Source organism: Rhinatrema bivittatum, chromosome 6 (assembly GCF_901001135.1).
Source record: "Rhinatrema bivittatum chromosome 6, aRhiBiv1.1, whole genome shotgun sequence".
Classification (NCBI taxonomy): Eukaryota; Metazoa; Chordata; class Amphibia; order Gymnophiona; family Rhinatrematidae; genus Rhinatrema; species Rhinatrema bivittatum.
In genome coordinates, this window is record NC_042620.1 from 328,078,523 (window position 1) to 328,099,529 (window position 21,007).

Consider the following 21,007-nt stretch of genomic DNA (forward strand, 5'->3'; position numbering starts at 1 on the left):
TTCTGGATTGCAAGCTCTGTCTTGCTGAGCACCGTCTCGGCGAGTGTTTCCGGGAGCGGTCCAGATGTTTTGGCCAAAAATGGTCTCAGATTTTCACTAGAATCAATCAATCCCTGCCAACTCTGGGCAGGGAGAGAGAGGAAGGAGGAATAATAGCCTATATGGACCTTGGGTGTCAAGTGACATATCTTGAGGTATGGGAGATTTCTAAATTTCTCGGGAAGACAGGCTTGCTGTTTTATACACTGTGGTAATAAACAGGATGAAATGGCATCATGGGCTACGATAGCTCGCTGGATTAAGAAGGTTATTACGGCCGCGTATGTGGATGCAGAGCAGCCGTTTCCTAGTTAGCGCTCATTCCACTAGGGCTCAGGCAGTGTCATGGATGGATATTAGATGGTTGTTTTCCTTCGAGATTGCTGAGCTGCGACATGTTTTTTCTTAAACAACCTCCAGGCATTAATCCCCTGGAGGTGCAAACTTGGGAGGATGCAGCCTTTGCACGTGTGGTGTTGATGGGACCACGGGCAGTCTCCTACTCTGTTTGGGAGTAGCTTTGGTACATCCGCTGGTGTGGATTAACCTGTCCGAATGCTAAGAGAGGAGAAATTACTACTTACCTAATAATTTCCTTTTCTTTAGTGAAGACGGGTTAATCCTCCTCCTTGCCCTTGGCTACTGGTCTGTGGTTCTATTGTCATCCTGAGTGGCTGCGTTTCCAGGGATTACTGGTAAGTGTCAAATTCAATCCCTAGATTGGTAATATTATATGCCTTGTCTGACTTTAATGTTTTCCTGTTAACTGAGTGTTTGAATGGTTGTATTAATGGTTATAATCATGTATTCTTTAGTTGTTCACAGTTGGCTTTTGCAGAGAATATTGGTGGGCTGATGCCGGTGTAAGGGTATATACACTGTGATGTCAGCTTTTGCTCCATCTCCATCTGCTGGTAGAGGTGCATAAACCCACTAGTGTGGATTAACCTGTCCCCATTAAAGAAAAATAAATTATCAGGTAACAGCGATATATTACCTTATAACTATTTTCCATTAATAGGGCAAAAACAGATCCTTTCCCTGCATTCTGGAAGCAACATTCCCAAGCCTTATCTAATTCCTGCCCTAAATCATGCTCCCATGCCAGTTGATATTTTGGTTTTACTTTCAACTCACCCCACCATATCTCTACTTTCTATTAACAGGCAGAAAATTGCTTAGGATAATACTTGGAAAATATTAAGCTCTCTTGCATTCAGATATGTTGCTTCTTTAATATAAAGTTTCCTCTTAAATGGTGTATTGAGCCCTTTCACTTTTAAGGATACTATTTTGAGATTAGTCATTAGGAATATCCAAAAAAATTGCTATCATCTCCAGCATGGCTCTCCTAATATGTCTCCCCTCCCCACCAATAAACTTTGCTTTTCTTTTGAATCTCCCTCATAACCATTACTATCCGGTATCTTCCAAGCCTTTTGAAAGAGATCCATCTACAGACCAATATTAAAGTACCTTCCCTCTTCCCTCCCTTCCTTCCTCCCTAATCTGCCCTTCCCACTATTTATCACCTCCATCACCATCTTGAGGAATGAGGTCAACTCTTCCAGACATCCCCCCTTCCCCTCCCACACCCGGCACATTCTTAAATATAATACAGAAACAAAAATCCATGAATATTCGCCCAGCTTTTAATATAATATCATGCCTTAGGAGAACTTATTACTTGTTATGTTTCAAGCAGTATTAACCCATAATCTTTTAATATACTACACACTCCCTATTAAGTTCCAGAAATAGCTGCTGTAGATAAACCACTTTGCATGACACTCCCTACTTCATGCTATTGCCTCTCTGGATACAGCCGAGCCTCCAGACTGCCAACACAGTTTCCTGTCGCCAAGCTGGACTCTGTCATTTAATGGATCCATCTTCTCGGTTACCAGGTGACGCAGCTCCGTTTTTAAGAAACTGATGCGGCGATTTCCCTGCTGCTTGCAGTATTTCTGCCATCTCTTCCACAGTTTTGAGCTGAGAGGTAACTCCATTTACAGTAAAGGTTACTCCAAATGGGAGCAGCCATCTGTATTGTATTTGCTCTTTCTGCAGGACTTGCAAGATATCTTTGTATTATCTTCTTCTTTTTATTGTCAGTGGAGATATATCTTGAAGAATGTCCACTTTATGTCCCTTCCATTGAATCTTTCATCTTTCTGGCTTGATAGAGGACTTTTGACAGAGAGCTTATGGAAACAAACAGTTATGTCCTTTTGATATTGTTCCTCGGCTTGGCCAATGCTCAGTGCTCTATCAGATTCTTTTGTGGGCACCTCTTTATTCTGACCCAGGACCATCATACTTAACTTTAACTTATTTGGCCAATTTTTGTTTGATTATGTATGTAATGTTAACTACCAAGATCATGGCTTGGTGGAATATAAATAATTTCAATTAAATATATATATTTGCTCGTGACCATCTGACAACAGTCTTGAAACACCTTACCCTCCAGGATACTCTAAATCTTAAGGCCCCTCTCTTTAATCTATTTTCCATATCTTCTATGTGATCCCTCAAATCGGCATTTTCATTTTTAAGTCCTGTGATCGCCAACGAGTTGCGCCATTTGCATCCAAGCAGCCCTCCATTTCTTCCACTTGTGTGCCTAAATCAAGATCTTTTTTTGAGCTCAGCTGCAGTGGCCACTGTTTCTGTTTTATGTCCCCGTATCTTGCCTGAGTTCTTAAAAAAAAACAAAACAAAACAAAACAAAAAAAAAACAGGCTTGAAAGTCCACGTGTCGGTGTACCTGGACACTAATCGTACCTCAGGTGCTGCTCCTGCTTCTCTATTGCAGCCTATCCCTTCAGCCCTATTATCAATTTGCTCCTCCACCATCAAGCCTTGCTCTTCGAGCACCATAAAAGAGACAGCCGAAAAGTGCTTTGATCTGGTAATTTTTTGTGTGCTGACATCTCAGTGTTTTTCCAGCGATAAGCCAAGTGAAATAGCCATGCTGTCTTGGGTGCGACATCATCTGGCGGTTCATGGCTTGGAACCTTCTCAGAATAGCAAAGCTTGACGCTTTGCCCATGCATGGAATTTCCTGCGCGATTACCTCAATTGTCAGTTCTTGTTTTTCCCATGTCATTGTTTGCACGTGAATCTTCTCACCTCAGTTTGTTAGTGAATTTAAAAAAAAAAAAGGCATTTTTCAGTGCTAAGAAGATATCATAAAAAGCTCTGGGGTTCAAGTACTGCTCGTGTGGCCACATTGTCTGCAACGGATGGACATAATTATTATCTTTCTTTGGCCCTGACCATGACCAGTCCACCTGTAGGGACTGTGGACACATGTCTCCCTGGGCCCGGTGTCAGGGGGGCGAAAAAATTGCAAGGTTGTGCAAAGCGGAGACTGGATCCTCCCCGTTGGCAGTTGTGTGCCATTGTCTCGCCACTGTACAGTTGTCGCTAGGCCCAAAACTTCTAACATAAAGACAGGCAGAAATGTTGTCAGAGGGCCCTCAAACGGGGCAGTCCAAACAATGGAGCATGCACCCCAAGCTGACTGAATCCAAACCTCATAAAAGTAAGGGCAGTGCTTTGGTTGTAGAGGCCAGACCGCAGTTTAAATGTGACTTCCCAAGTCAGGAACAACGGCGCAGGAGTTGGAGAGATGCCCAAGAATGGTGTAACTGATACATGGCTTGCAGGTCCAAAAGCAACAGTATTTGACTCTCCACATTAATTAAATGCCCCAACTGAGTAATACCTGCATACTCCCACAGGCGAAACCCTGTCGTCTGTAAACCAGGTGGAAAGTCCAAGTTTCCTCTAATGGGTAATAGATAGGAACATATCCGTGGAATCTGCAGCAGCTTGGTGATCACTGTCCATGTTTTCCTAAGAGGGGTGATCGAGGGGGATTGAGTCAAAAAGGTTGGGAGTCTGTCTGAGGGTGCCTGCAGTACAAATTTCAAATTCAAGGGGCTGCGGCTCATCTTAATCACAAAGGACTACAAATCTTCGCATATCTGGATGACTGTGTCATAGCTTTCCCCCAACCCGCCAGATCTTCAAAAATACCTTTGCCCCACAAAGCCTGGAGCAGCTAGGCTTCCCCATAAATTACGAGAAATCAATCCTCCAGCCAACCAGAATCTTGCAGTTCATAGGTGCAAGGATAGACTTCATACAAGAGAGAGCGTTCTTAGCCAAAGATGGGGCATGGTGCCTTCGACTCCTAGTTTTGCATCTGAAAGGCAAAACCAGAACAGTGCACAAACTTACTACTACTGGGCCATATGACAGTGGCCATTCATGTAATATCTCTCACCCTTCTCCATATGCAGAGAATGCAGTGGGGCTTGAAAAAAAAAAAAAAAAAGGTGTCCTAACTACTTTCCATCAAAGTCTTTATTACGGCTTCAATGAAAAAAGACTTAGTCTGGTGGCTAAAACCAAAAGTCCTGACAGAGGGAACACCTCTGACATCCCCCTCATCAACTAATTCTCACCACAGGCGCCTCTACCACAGGTTGGGGAGTGCATCTTCTCGAATATCAGACACAAGGCCTGTGTCAACCATGGAAACATCATATCAGATCAACCTCCTGGAACTCAGGGTGATCCACAATGCAGATTCAAACATTTCCCAAGGGGAAAAGCAGTCATGGTTCACACAGACAATCAGATGGCCATGTTTTATATAAACAAGCAAGGAGGATCAGGTTCATTGAACCTGTACATGGAAGCGACTCTGATCAGCCCAATGAGCCATCTCATTGTAAGCGATGTATCTACCAGGAATAGTGAATATTCAAGCAGACAAACTCAACAGTGTTTCACCCGCACAAATGGGCTCTAGACCAGACAATAGCCAACACCATATTCACCAAGTGGGGCAAACCCTGCATAGACCTCTTTGCAACTCAATACAGTACAAAACTGCAAAGAATTTGCTTTCTTCTACCCAGTCCTAAAAGAGTAAAAGGCCTACTCTCTGCTTTTTCCTCCAATTCTACTTTTAACTCGAATGATACAAAAGTGTATCCAGGATCAGGCGGAGATGATTCTCATAGCATCAGCGTGGCCATTGTATGCATATCTTGTACAACTCTCAACACAACCGCCGAAGCTGCTAGAGAACCAACCAAACCTTCTGATTGAAGAGAATGGAACCCTCCTCCATCCTCTCCTCTCTTCACACCACCTCATGCCTTGGATGTTGAGCGCCAGGTCTTAGAACCATTATATATACCATGGCTGATTGCAATCCTCTCCTCAAGGAAACCCTCCACTTGCTGTAACTACTCCTTCAAATGGATTTATGTACGCTGGTGTCATTCAGTCAATTGACACATTCAACTGCCCTTGAATTCCTACTCAACTACTGTTACCATTTGTCCAAAACAGGCCTTCAAATGTAATCTGTAAGAGTGCATTTGTGCGCGATCACAGCTTACCATCACCAGGTAGAGGGGCTATCTATCTTGACACATCTGTTAATATCTCCTTCATGAAGGGCCTCCTGCACATACTTCTACCAATTCAGAAACCATCCGAACCTTGGGATGTTAACATAGTTCTAACAGCTCTCATGGCAAGCCGTTTTGAACCTTTAGCGACGGCGCCTCTGAAATACTTTATTTGGAAGGTTACACCAACCAGAAGAATCAGAGAACTACAAGCCCTAGTTCACATTTCTCCCTATCTGCAATTCTTCCACGACAAGGTACTACTACGCCCACATCCAAAATTCTTGCTGAAAGTAGAATCTGCTTTTCATCTGAACGAGTCAATCTTTCTACTAATGTACTTCCCAAGACAGCATAAAAATGAGAGAGAGAAAACTTTACACACTTTGGATTGTATACAGGCCACAGCTTATTACAAAGAAAGAACACAGGGCCACAGGACATCCCAACAGCTGTTTTGCTGTTTCTTTCCTATAACCCCCAACAAGCTTGGCGTTGCAGTCTCCAAAAGAACTCTGGCTAATTGGTTAACTTCTTGTATTTGTCATTGTTATGACTCCGCTTCTATATCTCTCTGGAACAGTCAAAGCACATCAGGTTCTAGCAGCCGCATCTTCCTTAGCACACCTTAACAATGTGCCCATAGCTAATATCTGCAAAGCCGCAATATGATCTTCGGTCCACACTTTCACATATCACTATTTCCTGGACAAGCTTTCTGAGTCAGACAGTGCAGTGGGCAGAACAGTATTGACTAAAGTAGGAGTTTCCTAGAGACTGCATCCTAGGTGAATGCGTTGCGAATAGTCATAATAAGGTTAGTAATTTGAAGAAGTTATACGAAGCGATAACAAACTTCATCCTTGGAAGGCAGCAATCTTCAGCTTGGGACTCCCCAAGACAGCATGGCTATTTCACTTGGCTTATTGACGGAAAAAAGCAAGTTTTCTTACCGTAAATGGTGTTTTCCGTAGCTAGAGTGAGTTAGCTGTGCAAACCTACCCACCTCCCTGACAGCCTCTAGATATATTGGCCGGATATGGTCCAGAAGCTTTAATACCATCTGAAGAACTGATGACTAAGGTAATCACACTGGGACATCCATGCATGGGCAGAACTTCAAGCTCTGCTATTCTGAGAAGGTTTCGAGCCGCATACCGCCGGCTGATGTTGCATCCAAGACAGCATGGCTAATTCGCTCTATGGAAAACACTGTTTATGGTAAGCAAACTTGCTTTTGCCTGTGCTCATCACTGTTATTTGTACTTCACCAGAAGGGAAGGATGGCTCAGATAAATGGCAAGTAATTGGGTTGTTGGGAGCTCACCGTTTAGGTGGCTGAGGCGTGACATCACTTCCTCCCTGCCTTAACATTTTGAGCTAGTGCCAGAGCAATTTTTATTTTATTATTGGTTTAAGGAGGTTGATAAGGTAGTTAAAGTTGTATATTTCTCAGGAGGATTTTAGAACCATGATTCAGGCACTGGCAATGAGTAAAATAATTATAATTCATGGTTTTATTATACGTATTGCAGCTGGTGCAAAATGCTGCTTTTAGAATCATCATGGATGCAGGAATACCCTGAGGCTTATTGTTTTACTTTGATTCCCAGTTCAGCAGAATATTCAATTTAAAATCCTCACGTTGGTACGTAGGGTAGTCGGCATATGTTCCAGACTTAGAGCATTTTCAGTTGCAGGTCCAACTTTATGGAATATATTGCTTGACAAATTGAGAAGGGAATGGGATCTTTTAATTTTTAGGAAAAAGTAAGTTTTACTTTTTAAACAAGTGTATAAACTAGTTTAAGGCTCTATTTTTTAACTTTGTCATTTTATTATGTATGTATGTAATATTGTTAACTGCACTGCTCAATTTATTGATTTATAGGGTAAAAATGTAGACGTGTGCAGTGCTGACTTTATTATATACAAAACTTCAAGCTTGTGTCATATTGGCATTTGACACTGAAATATGTATTTCATGTGCTACATGTCTTAAGGGAGGACTAATGCATTTTCTTTATTAAAGAGTGTCACTGTAAATGAACACTAAGCAATAAACCATGGCAGGCTGTTATTTAAAGTATAACTTTCCAGAGAGCTAGCCACGATAGTCTGTAGAAGCAGAAACAATCGAGGTGGCTTCTTTATAGTCTATCAATAGATTTGAGGCAGAATCTTTTGAGGGCAAGGGTCCACTTTGTCAGGTCTGTGAAATGTCTGCATTTTTCATAGGCATTGAAATATTCTCATGTTACTCTATGAAAGCAGTTTTTACATACTGAAGGAATTTTATGCTTGCTTTGATTGGATAAAGGTAGTGTAGCTTTCAAAAGGTAGGCAGAAATGCATTGTATTAGTCCACTAAAAAAAGTATTGCATATTACGAGTATTTTAGTTTTGGCTTTTTATTTTCGTCAGCAATAACAATTGAAGTGCAGATTCCCACTGTTGCAGTATCACATTTAAAAATGTGTCCCTTCCCCCGAAACAGATGCTGTTTTGACAGTCATAGCCTCTTAGTAGTAGTAAGAGTGCAGTATTCGTGCACAATAATATTCTTTAAAAGATCTTCTCTGATTCTTCTTGAAATATTATATTGTGGGTCACACCATTTAAAATATTTATTTTGCTAAAAAAAAAATAAATTCCTGGTAACAAAACATATATTAATTTTTGTAACACTATTTTCAAAAGATCTCATCATAGCTGATCAGAGGAGGAATATACTGATATATGCAGGTATGAGTTTCTAATGCTGTGTTATAAAACTTGTATAGCCTAGAAAGTTGAAAACAAGAACCGATGAGATTCCTCTTCCCAGCTTATGCTGGATTATAAAATGGGTCCTTGAGGCCCTTAAACTGGTCTGGTTTTCAGGATAGCTATAATAATATTAGTAAGGACAGGTTATTTTGCTTATTTGGGTTGCTGCGAAAACCAGAGTTGTTTGGTCCTGAAGGATTAAGAACTGTTGCTGTTAAGGCACTTGCTTTTTTGTTTGCCATGCAGAAGATTAGGGGTTCACAGGGAGTAAACCACATTGAAAGTTTGCAGAACAAGGTACATTTTGTCCCTCAAAAAATGTTTTTAAACATGTAGAGAGATTCTCTTTAAAAACTGCTTGTCAAACTTTTTATTCACAGACTTGTTACAAATACTATATGAGTGATGATATTAACCGTGATGCTGATGGGATGGATGAACAGTGCAGGTAAGCATCATGGTAACAAGGTAAAGATGGCAGAAAAAGACCAAATAGTCAGTCCAGTCTGCCCAGCAAGTTTCTTATGGTAGTGACTGCCGCCGTGTGCAGGTTACTCCCAAGCCTTATGTGAAGGGAGTAATACTGACAATCAAAACCAAGCAATCATCGTAGCCATAGCAGAATTACTGCTAGCACCATTTTTACAGGGTGAGCAACCTTCTTGATGATTCAGACAATTTATTTATTTATTTTTAATTTTTTTATACCGAGGTTCTTATAGAGACTACAAATCACTCCGGTTTACATATAACGATAAACTGCCCAACAGAGATAAGGGGCTTTACATAGAACAGTGGCACATATGGAACAATATAACTGGATGACAATTTAACATAATGATAATAAATAATATAGTATATTTTAACATTGTAATTAATAAAATTATGTAATATAATCTGTATAATTTAACTATTTAACTTTGATATAGTGACATATTAACCATGCCAGATATAAATAATAAGATAAAATGAATTTTTGAACTTAGAAATTGTAGTCCAGTTGCAGAGGAAAATATAAATAATAAGATTAATTTTTAGAACTCAAAGATTGTTGTCCAGTTGCAGAGACCTGAAGGTAGGACTTGGTATGGTGACCATAATTAGGGGATACTTCTTATTTGGGAAGACTTTCCCAAATAAGAAGTATCCCCTAATGCTAATGCCAATCCTAATGCTAATCCTAATCCCAATGCTGCTTGAATGTAGAAGTGGTCCTGTGCTTTCCCCCCTAATATCTGCAATTCTCTACCCCGGACTGTAAAACTCAGGGCCCTCCCCCCTTTTTTTTTCCCTTTCCCTGGAGAGCAATGTTGAAATTGCATCAAAGTCATGAAAGCGAATAGACTTAGAACATTACATTAGTAATGAAATATTTTTGAAACTCAGGGTAAAGATGTAAGAAGAGAGCAGCAGTATGGTCTCAGCTTGGGAGGAGTTTTTTTTTAGGGGGGGGGAAAAGCATAGATTTGTGTAATTTGCTAACGATTTTAAAAAAAATAAAAAATAAAAAATAAAGCGGTGGGTCAGAAGGTTGTGTGTGCTTAGTGAAATTAGAAGCAGAGATGTTTAATAATGGATTTTTGGACTGGTTTTAGATAGATCTAGAACTAAGATGGCATAAATGTTTGTGAAATATTTTCAATATATAAATGTTAACGTTTGAAAATAACCGATGGTTTAAGCTTATATTTGTGTTAAAAGGTTTAGTAATCTTTTTTTTTCTGTGGCTCTTTTCATTGTACATTTCAGATGGTGTGCTGAAGGGGGGAACTTAATTTGCTGCGACTACTGCCATAATGCTTTTTGCAAAAAGTGCATCTTGAGAAACTTGGGTCGGAGAGAGCTATCTACTATAATGGATGAAAACAGCAAGTGGTTTTGCTACATTTGCCACCCAGAAACTTTACTGGACTTGGTTACGGCATGTGATAGTGTATTTGAGAACTTGGAACAATTGTTACAACAAAATAAAAAGAAGATAAAAGAAAATGAAAAAAGTAAAATATACGATCACATGCAGAAACATTCTCAAAAGAAAAATTCTAACTGTAATGGACAAGACAAGAGGTTAGATGATTCATATTCTGGTGCTGTAACATATACATATAAAGCACTCATGGTGCCAAAGGACTTGCTGAAAAAAGCAAAAAAAATTATTGAAACAACAGAAAACTTAAATGCTAGCTTTGTCAATTTTTTGAAGCAGGAGACAGAAAATTCAGACATTAACCCTACAGTAAAATTGAGACAGCTTAAGGCTTTTAAATCTGTGTTGGGCGACCTCCGAAAGGCCCACCTTGCTTTGGAGGAAAGTCTCAATGTGGAGATTAAAGGTTTGGGTGTTAAAAACAAAGAGAAAAATACCAAAGAGATGATTATTGTGAATGATAAACACGAAAGAAAGAAAAAAATGGAGAAGGAAGATCAACATGTGTTTGAAAATGAAAAGAAAAGTGTTCGCAGTGAGGTGCCAGAAGACCCAGAAAAGGAGGTGAATGCCAGCAGTGATAAGATGGAGGAGAATCATGCTGACCATGAGACGGAAGACTTTGAGGTCGAGGGAAATAATGTTGAAAATGGCAAGAAAGATGATACTGAGATTGATAAAAATAAAACAGACCCTGATGTTCAAGAAAGCTTTGCAGTTGAAGAGAATAAAGCTAATGGAAAGAAGAAAGACTGTGAGAAAGAGGAGCAGAAGGGAAATAAGGATCAGAAAAAAGGCAATGAAAAGATAAAAAAAGTTGACAGAAAAGAGAATAAAGACCCTGAGACCGAGAAGAAAAAAGCTAGTAAACAGAAAGACAGAGAGCGAAAAGTTGAAGAGAGAAAAAAACAGTGCTTGTCTAAAGAAAAAGATATCAACCACATGTCTGAATCAGAAGAGGCAGCAGACAATCAAACAGTTGATCAAACTGATGGTTCAGATGAGGAGGTGGAAAGTGATGAGCCAGCTCCAGATTTACAGCCTAAATATGAACCCAGCTCTTCAGAGGCTCTAGACATGGATATTTTGTCTGTCCCATCCTCTGTTCCTGAAGATATTTTTGACAGTTTGGACACTTCAATGGATGTTCAAAATGCATCAGATTACTTGGGAAAGGGGCATGCAGTGGCACAGCAGGAAACGATAGTAAAGACACCATCCCTAAAAAACACTTCAAAGGGTGGCAGAGATGCCAAGATAAAGATAACTAAAGTAAGAAAAGAATTATTTGTAAAACTGACTCCTGTTTCACTTTCCAGTTCCCCTGTAAAAGTTGTCCAAACAGAAGAGGGGGAAGAAGAAGACCATGATAAAATGCTCAAGGTGGGTGAGATCAGTGATTCTGCAAAACGTCAGGATGAAGATGAATGCATACCTGAAAATGATTCTTTGCTGCAGGTAGAAGAGTTTGAACTTAGAAGATCCCCTCGTGTTAAAACAACCCCCAAAAGACGGCAAATGGATACAAATCCCTTGACATCAAATACAGAAGCAGAAAGCAATGATACAGACAGTGAAACACCCAAGCAAAAGTCAAAAGCACAATTGAGAAAACAAAAGGAAAAGCAAAATTCTTCAGAAAGCACCAAATCTAAATCCTTGGTATCCAAAAAAGTAAGAATTTCAGACAAAAATGAAAAAAGTTTATCGGATTCAGATGATATGCCAGAAATCCTAAAAGAAGTCACTATGATGAGTCACAGTTCATCAGATCTTGACAGCAATAATGAGTCACCTGAGAGTGAAAACAAGAAGACTTCAAGTCACTCAAGGAGCAAAACCTCAGAGAGTGAAAAAGGAAAACGAAAAAGAAAAGGCTCAAGTTCCGATTCTAATTGTTCAAAAGGCAGATCAACTAGAAATTCTAGTGTGGCAAAAAAGAAAAAGCCAAACCTTTCGGATTCCTCAAACTATGACTCTGAGCTGGAACAAGAAATGAAAAGTTTGAGTAAAATTGAAGCCGCAAAAAAACCCAAGAAGAAACTGCCCAAGAAAGTAAAAGACGAGGATAGTGCCGACTCTTCTCAAGATGATAAAAAATGTGTAAAACCAAAGGCTGAAAAGACAGAAAAAAATAAACGTGTGAAAGAAAAAACTTCCAAGAAGAGTCAAAAAGACTCTTCCTCCTCTTCCTCCTCAGAGGAAGATCAAGCAGAAGAAGAGAATTCTGCAGGAGGAAGCAGTGATGAGCAGAAGATTAAACCAGTGACAGAAAACTTAATGCTATCGTCACCTACTGGATTTTGTCAGTCTTCAGGTGTGCAACAGCTCTTAATACTAGTACCCTAGATCACTAAAGGAAATAGTATGAACTGGATAACTGTAACAGTTGATCCTATACTGGAAATGTGCATGAACCAACATTTCTACTTGTTTTTATATTATCTTACTTTCTGAGGATTCTATGCATGGCATAGAAATATGGAAAAAAAACCCTTAGGGCTTGATTCAGTTTTTATTAAGTCATGTATGATGCTTTATGTATGAAATCAAGCCAAATTGGTCAAATCTGTTGGATGATTTAGGATTTTTGGGCATGAAAATCATTCTGGGTAGCTGAATGCTGTGTGCATTGGCCTTATCTGATTAAGAACCCTAAGAATTTTTTTCAGGAGCAGAAGGTATAGAAGCGTTTGCAGTTCAGTGAGACAACCATTGTTTATTGTAGTCCATTTTTTGTAAACTTTATCATGAGAGCACTTTGTAGTATCAGGATGAGAATTATGAAAGCCTTACAAAGACACATAGGAAGGAAGAGCCATGGAAGTGCCAACCTCCGTCAGTAATGATGATGCACATTGCAAACAGTAGTCTGCTTAATGTCCCTAAAATGAAACCCTTTACTATAAGAATTTTTTTTCAAAATGTTGTCATTTATAATACTGATTCAATTTAAGCCATTGCCTTCTCTTGGAGAGAAGGTGTACTAGGAAGATAAGGTACCCCGACAGAGGTTTCATTTGGGACTCTAGTGATGCTGCAGTAAACTTGGAACTTACACGTGTTCTATATGTATTTTTAAGGACCTTTGCCATTGCTCATGGTATTTCCATAGCGCTTCTATTTATTAAAGGGACCTTACTGGGAATTACAAGCAAAATGCTAGTGGATACTATTTCACATTAATTGGTACCATTTAAAAAATCAGTTCTTACATTCTACCTCTTTATTTTCTTGATTTATTTATACTAAAAATAAATTGGAGTCTTGATATGCTGCACCAAGATGGCAAGCATTTATTCACAATTGAAAAACCAATGTCTACTACTACACTAAATATGTATTTATTTATTTAAAAACTTTTATATACCGGTATTAGTATGCATACATCATACCGGTTTACAATGTAACTTAAAAGGCAGAAATTACAATGAACAGGGAGGGCGAACAAGGAGGAGTATACATAGAGCAGGAGGAGGAGGAATTAGAGCAATAAATAAAACTGCAACGGACTATTTACAGGAATATACAAGGCGTAGGCAAGATACTTGCGGAAGTCAGTGTATTTAATCAGGGTAGGCTTGTCGGAAGTGAAGCAACAATATTCTCCTAGGACAAGCAGGATGGTAGCCCTCACAGAAGGGTGATATCAGATGGAGCATGCCCAGTATACCACTGTCCGCGTGGCCTCTTCAGTCTCACTTTTTGTGCGAAGCAGTTGCCATGCGGTCTAGGAGCGCTCTCTAAAAATTAAAAAAAAATATTCTTCCATCGGAGATTTTCCTCTGCGCGGGGTCCCTCCTGCTATTGGTTTCCTCGTTGTCTCGGTAGTTACGTTTTCTCTCGTTCTATGAGGTCGTTTCACGAATGTGTTACCTCCTGGTGGCCGCCGGCCATTGACTGGGCACCGGCTTCTTTTGTGGTGTCGACTGGTTTTCGGAAATGCTCCAGTGACCGTGGACCATGTCCATCACGGATCCGCACGAGGTCTGTATCCTCTGCCTGGGGGCTTTCCACGACATCCGTGGGTGCCCCAACTGTGATCAAATGACTCCCAAGGGCCGTCATTCCCGGCTGGACAAAATGGAGCAGGTTTTTGATGCCAAAAAGTTGGCTCCATCTATTCCAGTGTTGGGGACCTTGACACCGAAGGGTCACAGGGACTCCTATGACTTTGTGTCTCCGTCCTCATCCCGCTCGATCCCCCCTCAAGAAGAGAAAGGACCAGGGCACTGGCCTTCTCCGTCATCTGACCGTTCCAAGGCATCTTGATTGTTGACTTCTCGGTGCTGGAGAAGGACCAGGTCGAACACAGAGGGAAACACCATCACAGACAGTCCTCGCACGGCACCAGTGCCGATGCCAGGGGAGTACTGGCCCAATCCAAGCCTCCTCCGAAGCGACTCTATGGAGAAGAGGCCCCATCCTCTTCCCGACCTGGGAGTCCCCAGGCGTTCCCTATTGATTCTGGTGCCGGGCACTGAGACTCCTCGGGCCCCCCCGTGGAGGCTCCAGTGACGCCTCGCCCACCTCCTCCCTCGTCATCAATGCTTTCATCACTGGATTTTCAGGAGGAGTTTGACTTCTGTTGAACCGCCTCCAGCGCTGGCCCCCTCTGTACTAGCGCAGGAATTAGCGCCTGCGCTGCTAGCACCCCTGCTGGAGTGCCTGGACGTCCTGTTGGGAGTCCTACCATCTCAGCCAATCGTCAGGGCTCCCTTGGTTCCACCGAAGTCACCCCCCAGAGTGATTCCACTCCTTGGATCCGAGGAGGAGGAGGGAACACAACTGCGCCCAAGCCCGTGCCCAGGTTATCGGGAGTACTCTGGCCACTGGTTCCCTTGGTGCCTCCGGTGCCCTCTATGCCCCTGAGGCCTCTGGCACCAAGGTTGCCCAGACAACCCTTGATGCCATTACTGTAAGGTATGAGCATTGGTCTCTCTCACCATCCCCCCCGGGGACATCAGTGAGGAGGATGCACCATATGACTTGCTGCAGGACACTTGAGACTTTCTCACTTATACGTTATAATTTTTATGCTCAATAAGACCTGTCAACTTAATTGTTTAAGTCTTTTTTTTTTTTTTTTTTCTCCTTTATCTTTTGGTCATCAATGTTACAACGTTATTGTTAAATTTTGAACTTATGTACACTGTTCCAAGTTTCATAACCTTGTTCTATGTAATGCCTTTTGGCAATTTTCATGTTCTGTTTCAATGTAAACCGATGTGATCTTTATTTCATATAGGAACACCGGTATATAAAAATCTAAAAATAAATAAATAAATGACCCTTGGGCAGATGATTCTTCAGAGACTTCTTCCGATGACTCTAGCAACTTACCCTCCGAGCCTTCTCCACCGGAGGAGAGAGATGTCGCTGTCCCCAAAGGACCTCTCCTTCACAGGCTTTGTTAGGGCGATGGCAGAAGCTATTCCATTTTAATTCCTCATGGAGGAGGCGCCTGCCACAAGATGCTGGAAGTCCTCCAGTTCGTGGATGTACCAAAGGAGTTGGTGGCCACCCCGATCCATGAAATTCTTTTAGAACTTCTATACAGAATCTGTGAGCATCTGGGATCTGTCCCCCCGGTTAATCGGAAGACAGATGCCCTCTATCTGGTCCAGCACGCCCTAGGCTTCCAAAAATGGCAGCTTCCCCACCAGTCTGTGGTTGATATCTGCCCTTAAAAAGGTGAAGAGATCCCACACTTTCTGCTAATCCAGGACAAGAGCACAGGGCCCTGGATGCTCTGGGGAGGAGAGTCTTTCAAGGAGCAATGCTCATTGCCCATATCGTCTCCTACCAGTTGTACATGTCCCAGAACAACAGGAACCCATGGAAACAGGTTTAAGAGCTGGCAGAGAACCTACCTTAGCAACAACAGGAGGCACTAGAGGCAGTGGTTCAGAAGGGCCTGGAGGCTGGAAAGCATGAGGTGAGGACAACCTACAACGTCAGCCGGAGTGTCTGCTGTGCGCATTAGCACCTGCCTCATGGCCTGACTTCGGGCCTCCGAATTTTGCCCGGAGGTTCAGGAGAGGTTGGTGGACCTGCCTTGTACTGGAGAGACTCTTTTCAGTGACAAGGTCAGGGAGGCAGTAGCTCAGCTCAAGGACCACCACGAAACCTTGCAGCAGCTTTTGGCCAGTGCCTCTGACCTACAGTCTTCTGGGCCAGGCCTCCAAGACCAGGACTTTGCAAGCCCTTCTACCGCTAGAGAAGGTACCATCCTTCGGCTACATGTACCAGGGTATCAAGCTCTAGAACTAGGGGCTAGCCTCGCCAGCAGCATACCCCCAGGCCCCAGCCCATGCTGCAATCCCGCCCAACTGTGGGCTTTTGATTTGAGGCGAGAGTGGAGGCCAACTCCTGGTGCCTGCGGATCCTTGCCCTCTGGTCGGAGGCCGACTGTGACTGTTTGTAGTCCACTGAGCCTCCATTATCACTGACCATTGGGTTCTGGCCATTATGCAACACAGTTACCGCCTTAACTTCAAAACAGTCCCGGTGGACTCCCTGCTGCTCTTAACGTCGGACCCATTGGGACATCAGGCAATCCTCGAGTCAAACTCTCGGGCTTGTTAAAAGCCGGTGTGGCCGAACCCATGCCCCGCTCTCAGCAGGGTCGGGGTTTCTACTTGAGGTATTTTCTGATACCAAAGAAAACAGGCTGCCTCCTGCCCATTCTCGATCTCTGAACCTTATAACAGGTTCTTGTACAGAGAATGCTTTAGGACAGTCTCCTTGGGCACCCTGATCCCTCTCCTGCACAAAGGAGACTGGCTCTGCTTTCTCAATCTGAAGGACGCTTACACCCATATAGCTATATTCTCGCCTCACAGGAAGTATCTCTGCTTTCTAGTAGGCCACAGGTACTTCTAGTACCGGGTGCTACCATTCGGCCTAGCCTCGGCCCTGAGGGTCTTCACAAAATGCCTGGCTGTAGTGAATGCACAGCTGCACTGCAGTGGAGTGCACGTGTTCCCCTACCTAGAAGACTAGCTCATCAGGAGCTCAATGAAAGAGAGGGTGCTCTATGCTCCCTCTGCCTCACAGCCAAGGTGCTGCAGTCACTGGGGTTTGTAATAAATCTCCCCAATTCTTATATCAATCAGCCCATCGTAGCAGCTGGCGTTTATTGGAGCTCTGCTGGATACGACCCTAGCCAGAGCATTCCTTCCCTGGGACCATGCCCAGGCTCTGGTATCACTAGCGAACTCTGTCCGCCAGAGACACAAAGTCTCTGCCAGATTGCTACTCCGTTTGCTGGGTCACATGGTGGCCTCGGTATATGTCACCCCATTTGCCCGACTAGCCATGCATGTTGTGCAGTGGACACTCTGCTATCAGTGGCTCCAAGCCACCCAGGCCCCCTCAGCACCAGTGCAAGTTACCTCACCACTCCAGGCCTTCCTCTCTTGGTGGGAGAGGCTGCCCAACTTGGAAGGAGGTCTTCCCTTCCAAACACCATCTCCCCAAGTGGTACTGACCACCGATGTCTCCAACTTGGGCTGGAGAGCACATGTGGGCAGTCTCCGCATGCAGGGCTTGTGGTCTGAGCAGGAAGCGAGTTGTCAAACTTCCTGGAACTGTGAGCGATCCGGTACGCCCTCTTGACATTCCAGGATTGTCTGGCCCACAAAGTAGTCTTGATCCAGACTGACAACCAAGTCGTGATGTACATAAACAAGCAGGGAGGCACAGGCTTCTTCCTGCTTTGCCAGGAAGTGGCACAGATTTGGGCCTGGGCCCTGTCTCAAGGGTATGCTCTTACGAGTGGTTTTGCAGGGACAGAGAATGTAGTGGTGGACCACCTGAGTTGGGCTTTCCACCCCCATGAGTGGTCGCTCAACCCGACAGTTGCGGCCTGGCCACCTCCCCAGACCTAATCACACAGGACCAGGGCAGATTGCACCATCTGAACCTTTGGTCATTGGACCTCACTGTTTGGATGTTGAAAGGGTCGTCTTGAAGTTCCTCGATCTTTCTGATAACGTGTCTCGGGTACTGGTGGCTTCCCGAAAGCCTTCCACCAGGAAGTCTTACCGGTTGAAGTGGAGGAGGTTCTCTATTTGGTGTGAGGCAAAGGGCGTAGACCCTTTCTCGTGCCCCACTCCAAAACTATTGAACTACTCTTAGAGTCTGGACCTCAGACTACCTCAATCCGAGTCCATCTGAATGCGATCAATGCTTATCACCAGGGGATAAGTGGAACACCCATTTCCGTGCAGCCCTTGGTGGGCCACTTCTTGAGGGGCCTGTTACAGCTAAAGCCCCCTCTGTGTCCTCCTGTTGTGTCCTGGGACCTCAACTTGGTACCAGCACGGCTCACGCAGTCTCCTTTCGAGCCTATGCGTGCCTGTGGGCTTAAACATCTTACCTGGAAAGTCATTTTCCTGGTTGCGGTCACCTCCACTCACAGGATCAGTGAGCTTCAGGCTTTGGTGACATAGCCGCCCTATATGAAATTCTTTCAGGACAGGGTGGCTTTACACACTCACCCTGATTTCCAGCTCAATCAGTCCATCATTCTGCCCACTCTCTTTCCAAAGCCCCATTCTCACCAGGGTGAACGGGCTCTGCACACCCTGGACTGTAAGTGTGCCCTTGCCTTTTATCTTGAATGCACGACAGTCCACAGGCAGTGCATGCAACTCTGTCTCCTTTGACAAAAAACAGACTTGGCATTGTGGTGAGCAAGCAGACGCAACTGGTTGGCGGATTGTATATCCTTCTGCTATGAGCAAGTGGGCCTTATGCTTGGAGGCCATGATGATTTCACCCATCTATGAGGACTAGCATCCTGCTGTCCTAGGAGAACACCTGTTACAGGTAAGCGACTCTGCTTTATCCATTAGGCAGCAGGTGGTAGAGCAAGATGCCTTTATAATGTTAAATAAAAAATGGCACTTTAGTATAATCATATACTAGGCAATATGACTTATCAATTTTTCATGTGCAAATAAAATTCATTGCAGTGATTGTTTTAGAAACTTATGAAGACTTCTAATACTATTATCAAGTGATAGCAAAAACAGTATAGTTGAAAATGTCACTGATAGCACTTAGCTTTTTCGAGTCTCTCAGGTGTTACATAGATATATCCTTTGAAGTACCAAAAGGCTTTATGGTAAAGTTGAAAATTTTCACACATTGGCACCGAATCATCCCCAAACTTCCAGACACATTATATCATTGCCTTCAGTCTGTCTCTGTCTCTCTGTCTCTCTCTCTCTCTGTCTCTCTCTCTCTCTCTCTCTCTCTCAAAATTGAGCTCTGCCCCTCTTTCCCTGAACTCTTCAGCTTTGTTCCCTTCTGTATATTGTCCAAGTCCACACTCTACCCTTTCTCGCGTTTGTCTCAATTGTCAAATCCACAGCGCACAGTACACCCGAGCTCAGCGCGTACACTCTACTACCACATTTCTCTATTATGCACGTCCTACAAAGCATATTTCACCATCCTTCGGGCTTTTACTACTTGTAAGGTAATAAACAACATAGAAACAAGTTATTCACGGTCAGGTCTGATGTAGGGCTGTGGACCCCTCCCACCATTGCAGGGAAATGGAAAGCTCTGGAGCTATACAAAATGCAGTCTGTCCTTTGCCAGGAGTATGAATTCTGTCGTTTGCTTAGCATTTACTCCTTTGTACTACTTTCAGCTTTTACCTGCTTTGCGGCTGCTGTTCTGCTGTTTTCTCCTTTTGATCCTCAGACTACTAAAATCACTAACTAGCCAGCTGAAAGCATTTTCATGAATTCAGCTTCTGCCAGGCACCCAGGCCCATGCATCATTTTCAGTAGTTTGGGATGAAACAGTGGCTCGCAGCGGTGTCCCACAGCGTGTGATTGTTGCTGAAGGAAGTAGAGCGCTGCTATGAGAGCTACAGCAACTGATGCTGCAATAGGCATTATAATTTGTGGCCATTTTTAAGGGGTGAAAGGGGGAGGGGGAATGATATCAAGAGCATGTAAATTCTGAATTTTGTTTACTAGCTAGATCGGAGGATAATAAGATTAACTGTTTTTACTTTGTGTGACTGCAGAGCTTTCCCCCTTTCTCCTGCCCTTCTAGTGAGCTCCTTGAAGTGTCAGGCGGAAGTATGGGGATTCTAGCCGTCCATACATTGCCCTAAATCCCTGTTGTAAATGAATGGCTGCCATCTTGGTGTGGTACTTTAGGATGCCAGCTAGTTCTCATTTTACTCAAAGAATAAAAACGACCCTTACAGAGAAGGAAAAAAGTCTGATAAATGATTGAAGATGTACTATTGTAAACCTTGGTAGATAGTTCTCATTTTCCTATATTATATGTACTCTGAAAAGCATCCCTTTTTAATTTTCCTCGTTAGTGAGCAAAAAACCATTTTGTGTTCCAGATCTTTCTTAAAGCCACAGCTTGTAGGAGCCAAATTCCACCCCTTTTACCTCAAAAAGCATGAAATTAGCAATTAAGCATGCCTGATGTGATGTAAGTGATGTTTCACGGGAGAAGCGGCAGGAAATACTTCTTCATGGAAAGGGTAATAGATGCATGGAATGGCTTCCCAGGGTAGCTGGTAGGGAGACAGGGACATAATTCCGGAAAACCTGTGATAGGTACAGACAAGGCCGATGCAATATCGCATAAAAAAAAAAGTGCATCCAGACTGGGCGCATGGTTTTTTGAACACGCGCACATCCATGCAATAGGCAAATGAGCTGCCGCGCTAAAAGGGACGCACAATGGATCATTTGTGCATCCCTAGCGCTCTGCATCAGGCACCCAGGAGAGTGGCTGTGCCTGGCCAGAGCTCCTTTCCCACCTCCCCAGTTGGTCCTCGTCACTG

The 21,007-nt window shown here is 43.1% G+C and overlaps 1 protein-coding gene across 4 annotated transcripts in view; it reads left to right on the plus strand.

Moving 5' to 3' along the window:
• ATRX (ATRX chromatin remodeler) overlaps window positions 1-21,007 on the plus strand; it is a 327,972-nt gene that overhangs the window by 84,449 nt on the left and 222,516 nt on the right. For 3 of the 4 annotated variants that reach the window (XM_029607651.1, XM_029607652.1, XM_029607653.1), the window contains 2 exons: window positions 8,627-8,694; window positions 9,996-12,490. In XM_029607651.1, coding sequence (XP_029463511.1) covers window positions 8,627-8,694; window positions 9,996-12,490 — 2,563 coding nt within the window. Of the gene's footprint in view, window positions 1-645; window positions 735-8,626; window positions 8,695-9,995; window positions 12,491-21,007 lie in introns of all 4 variants that reach the window. The other variant, XM_029607654.1, reaches the window with a different exon arrangement.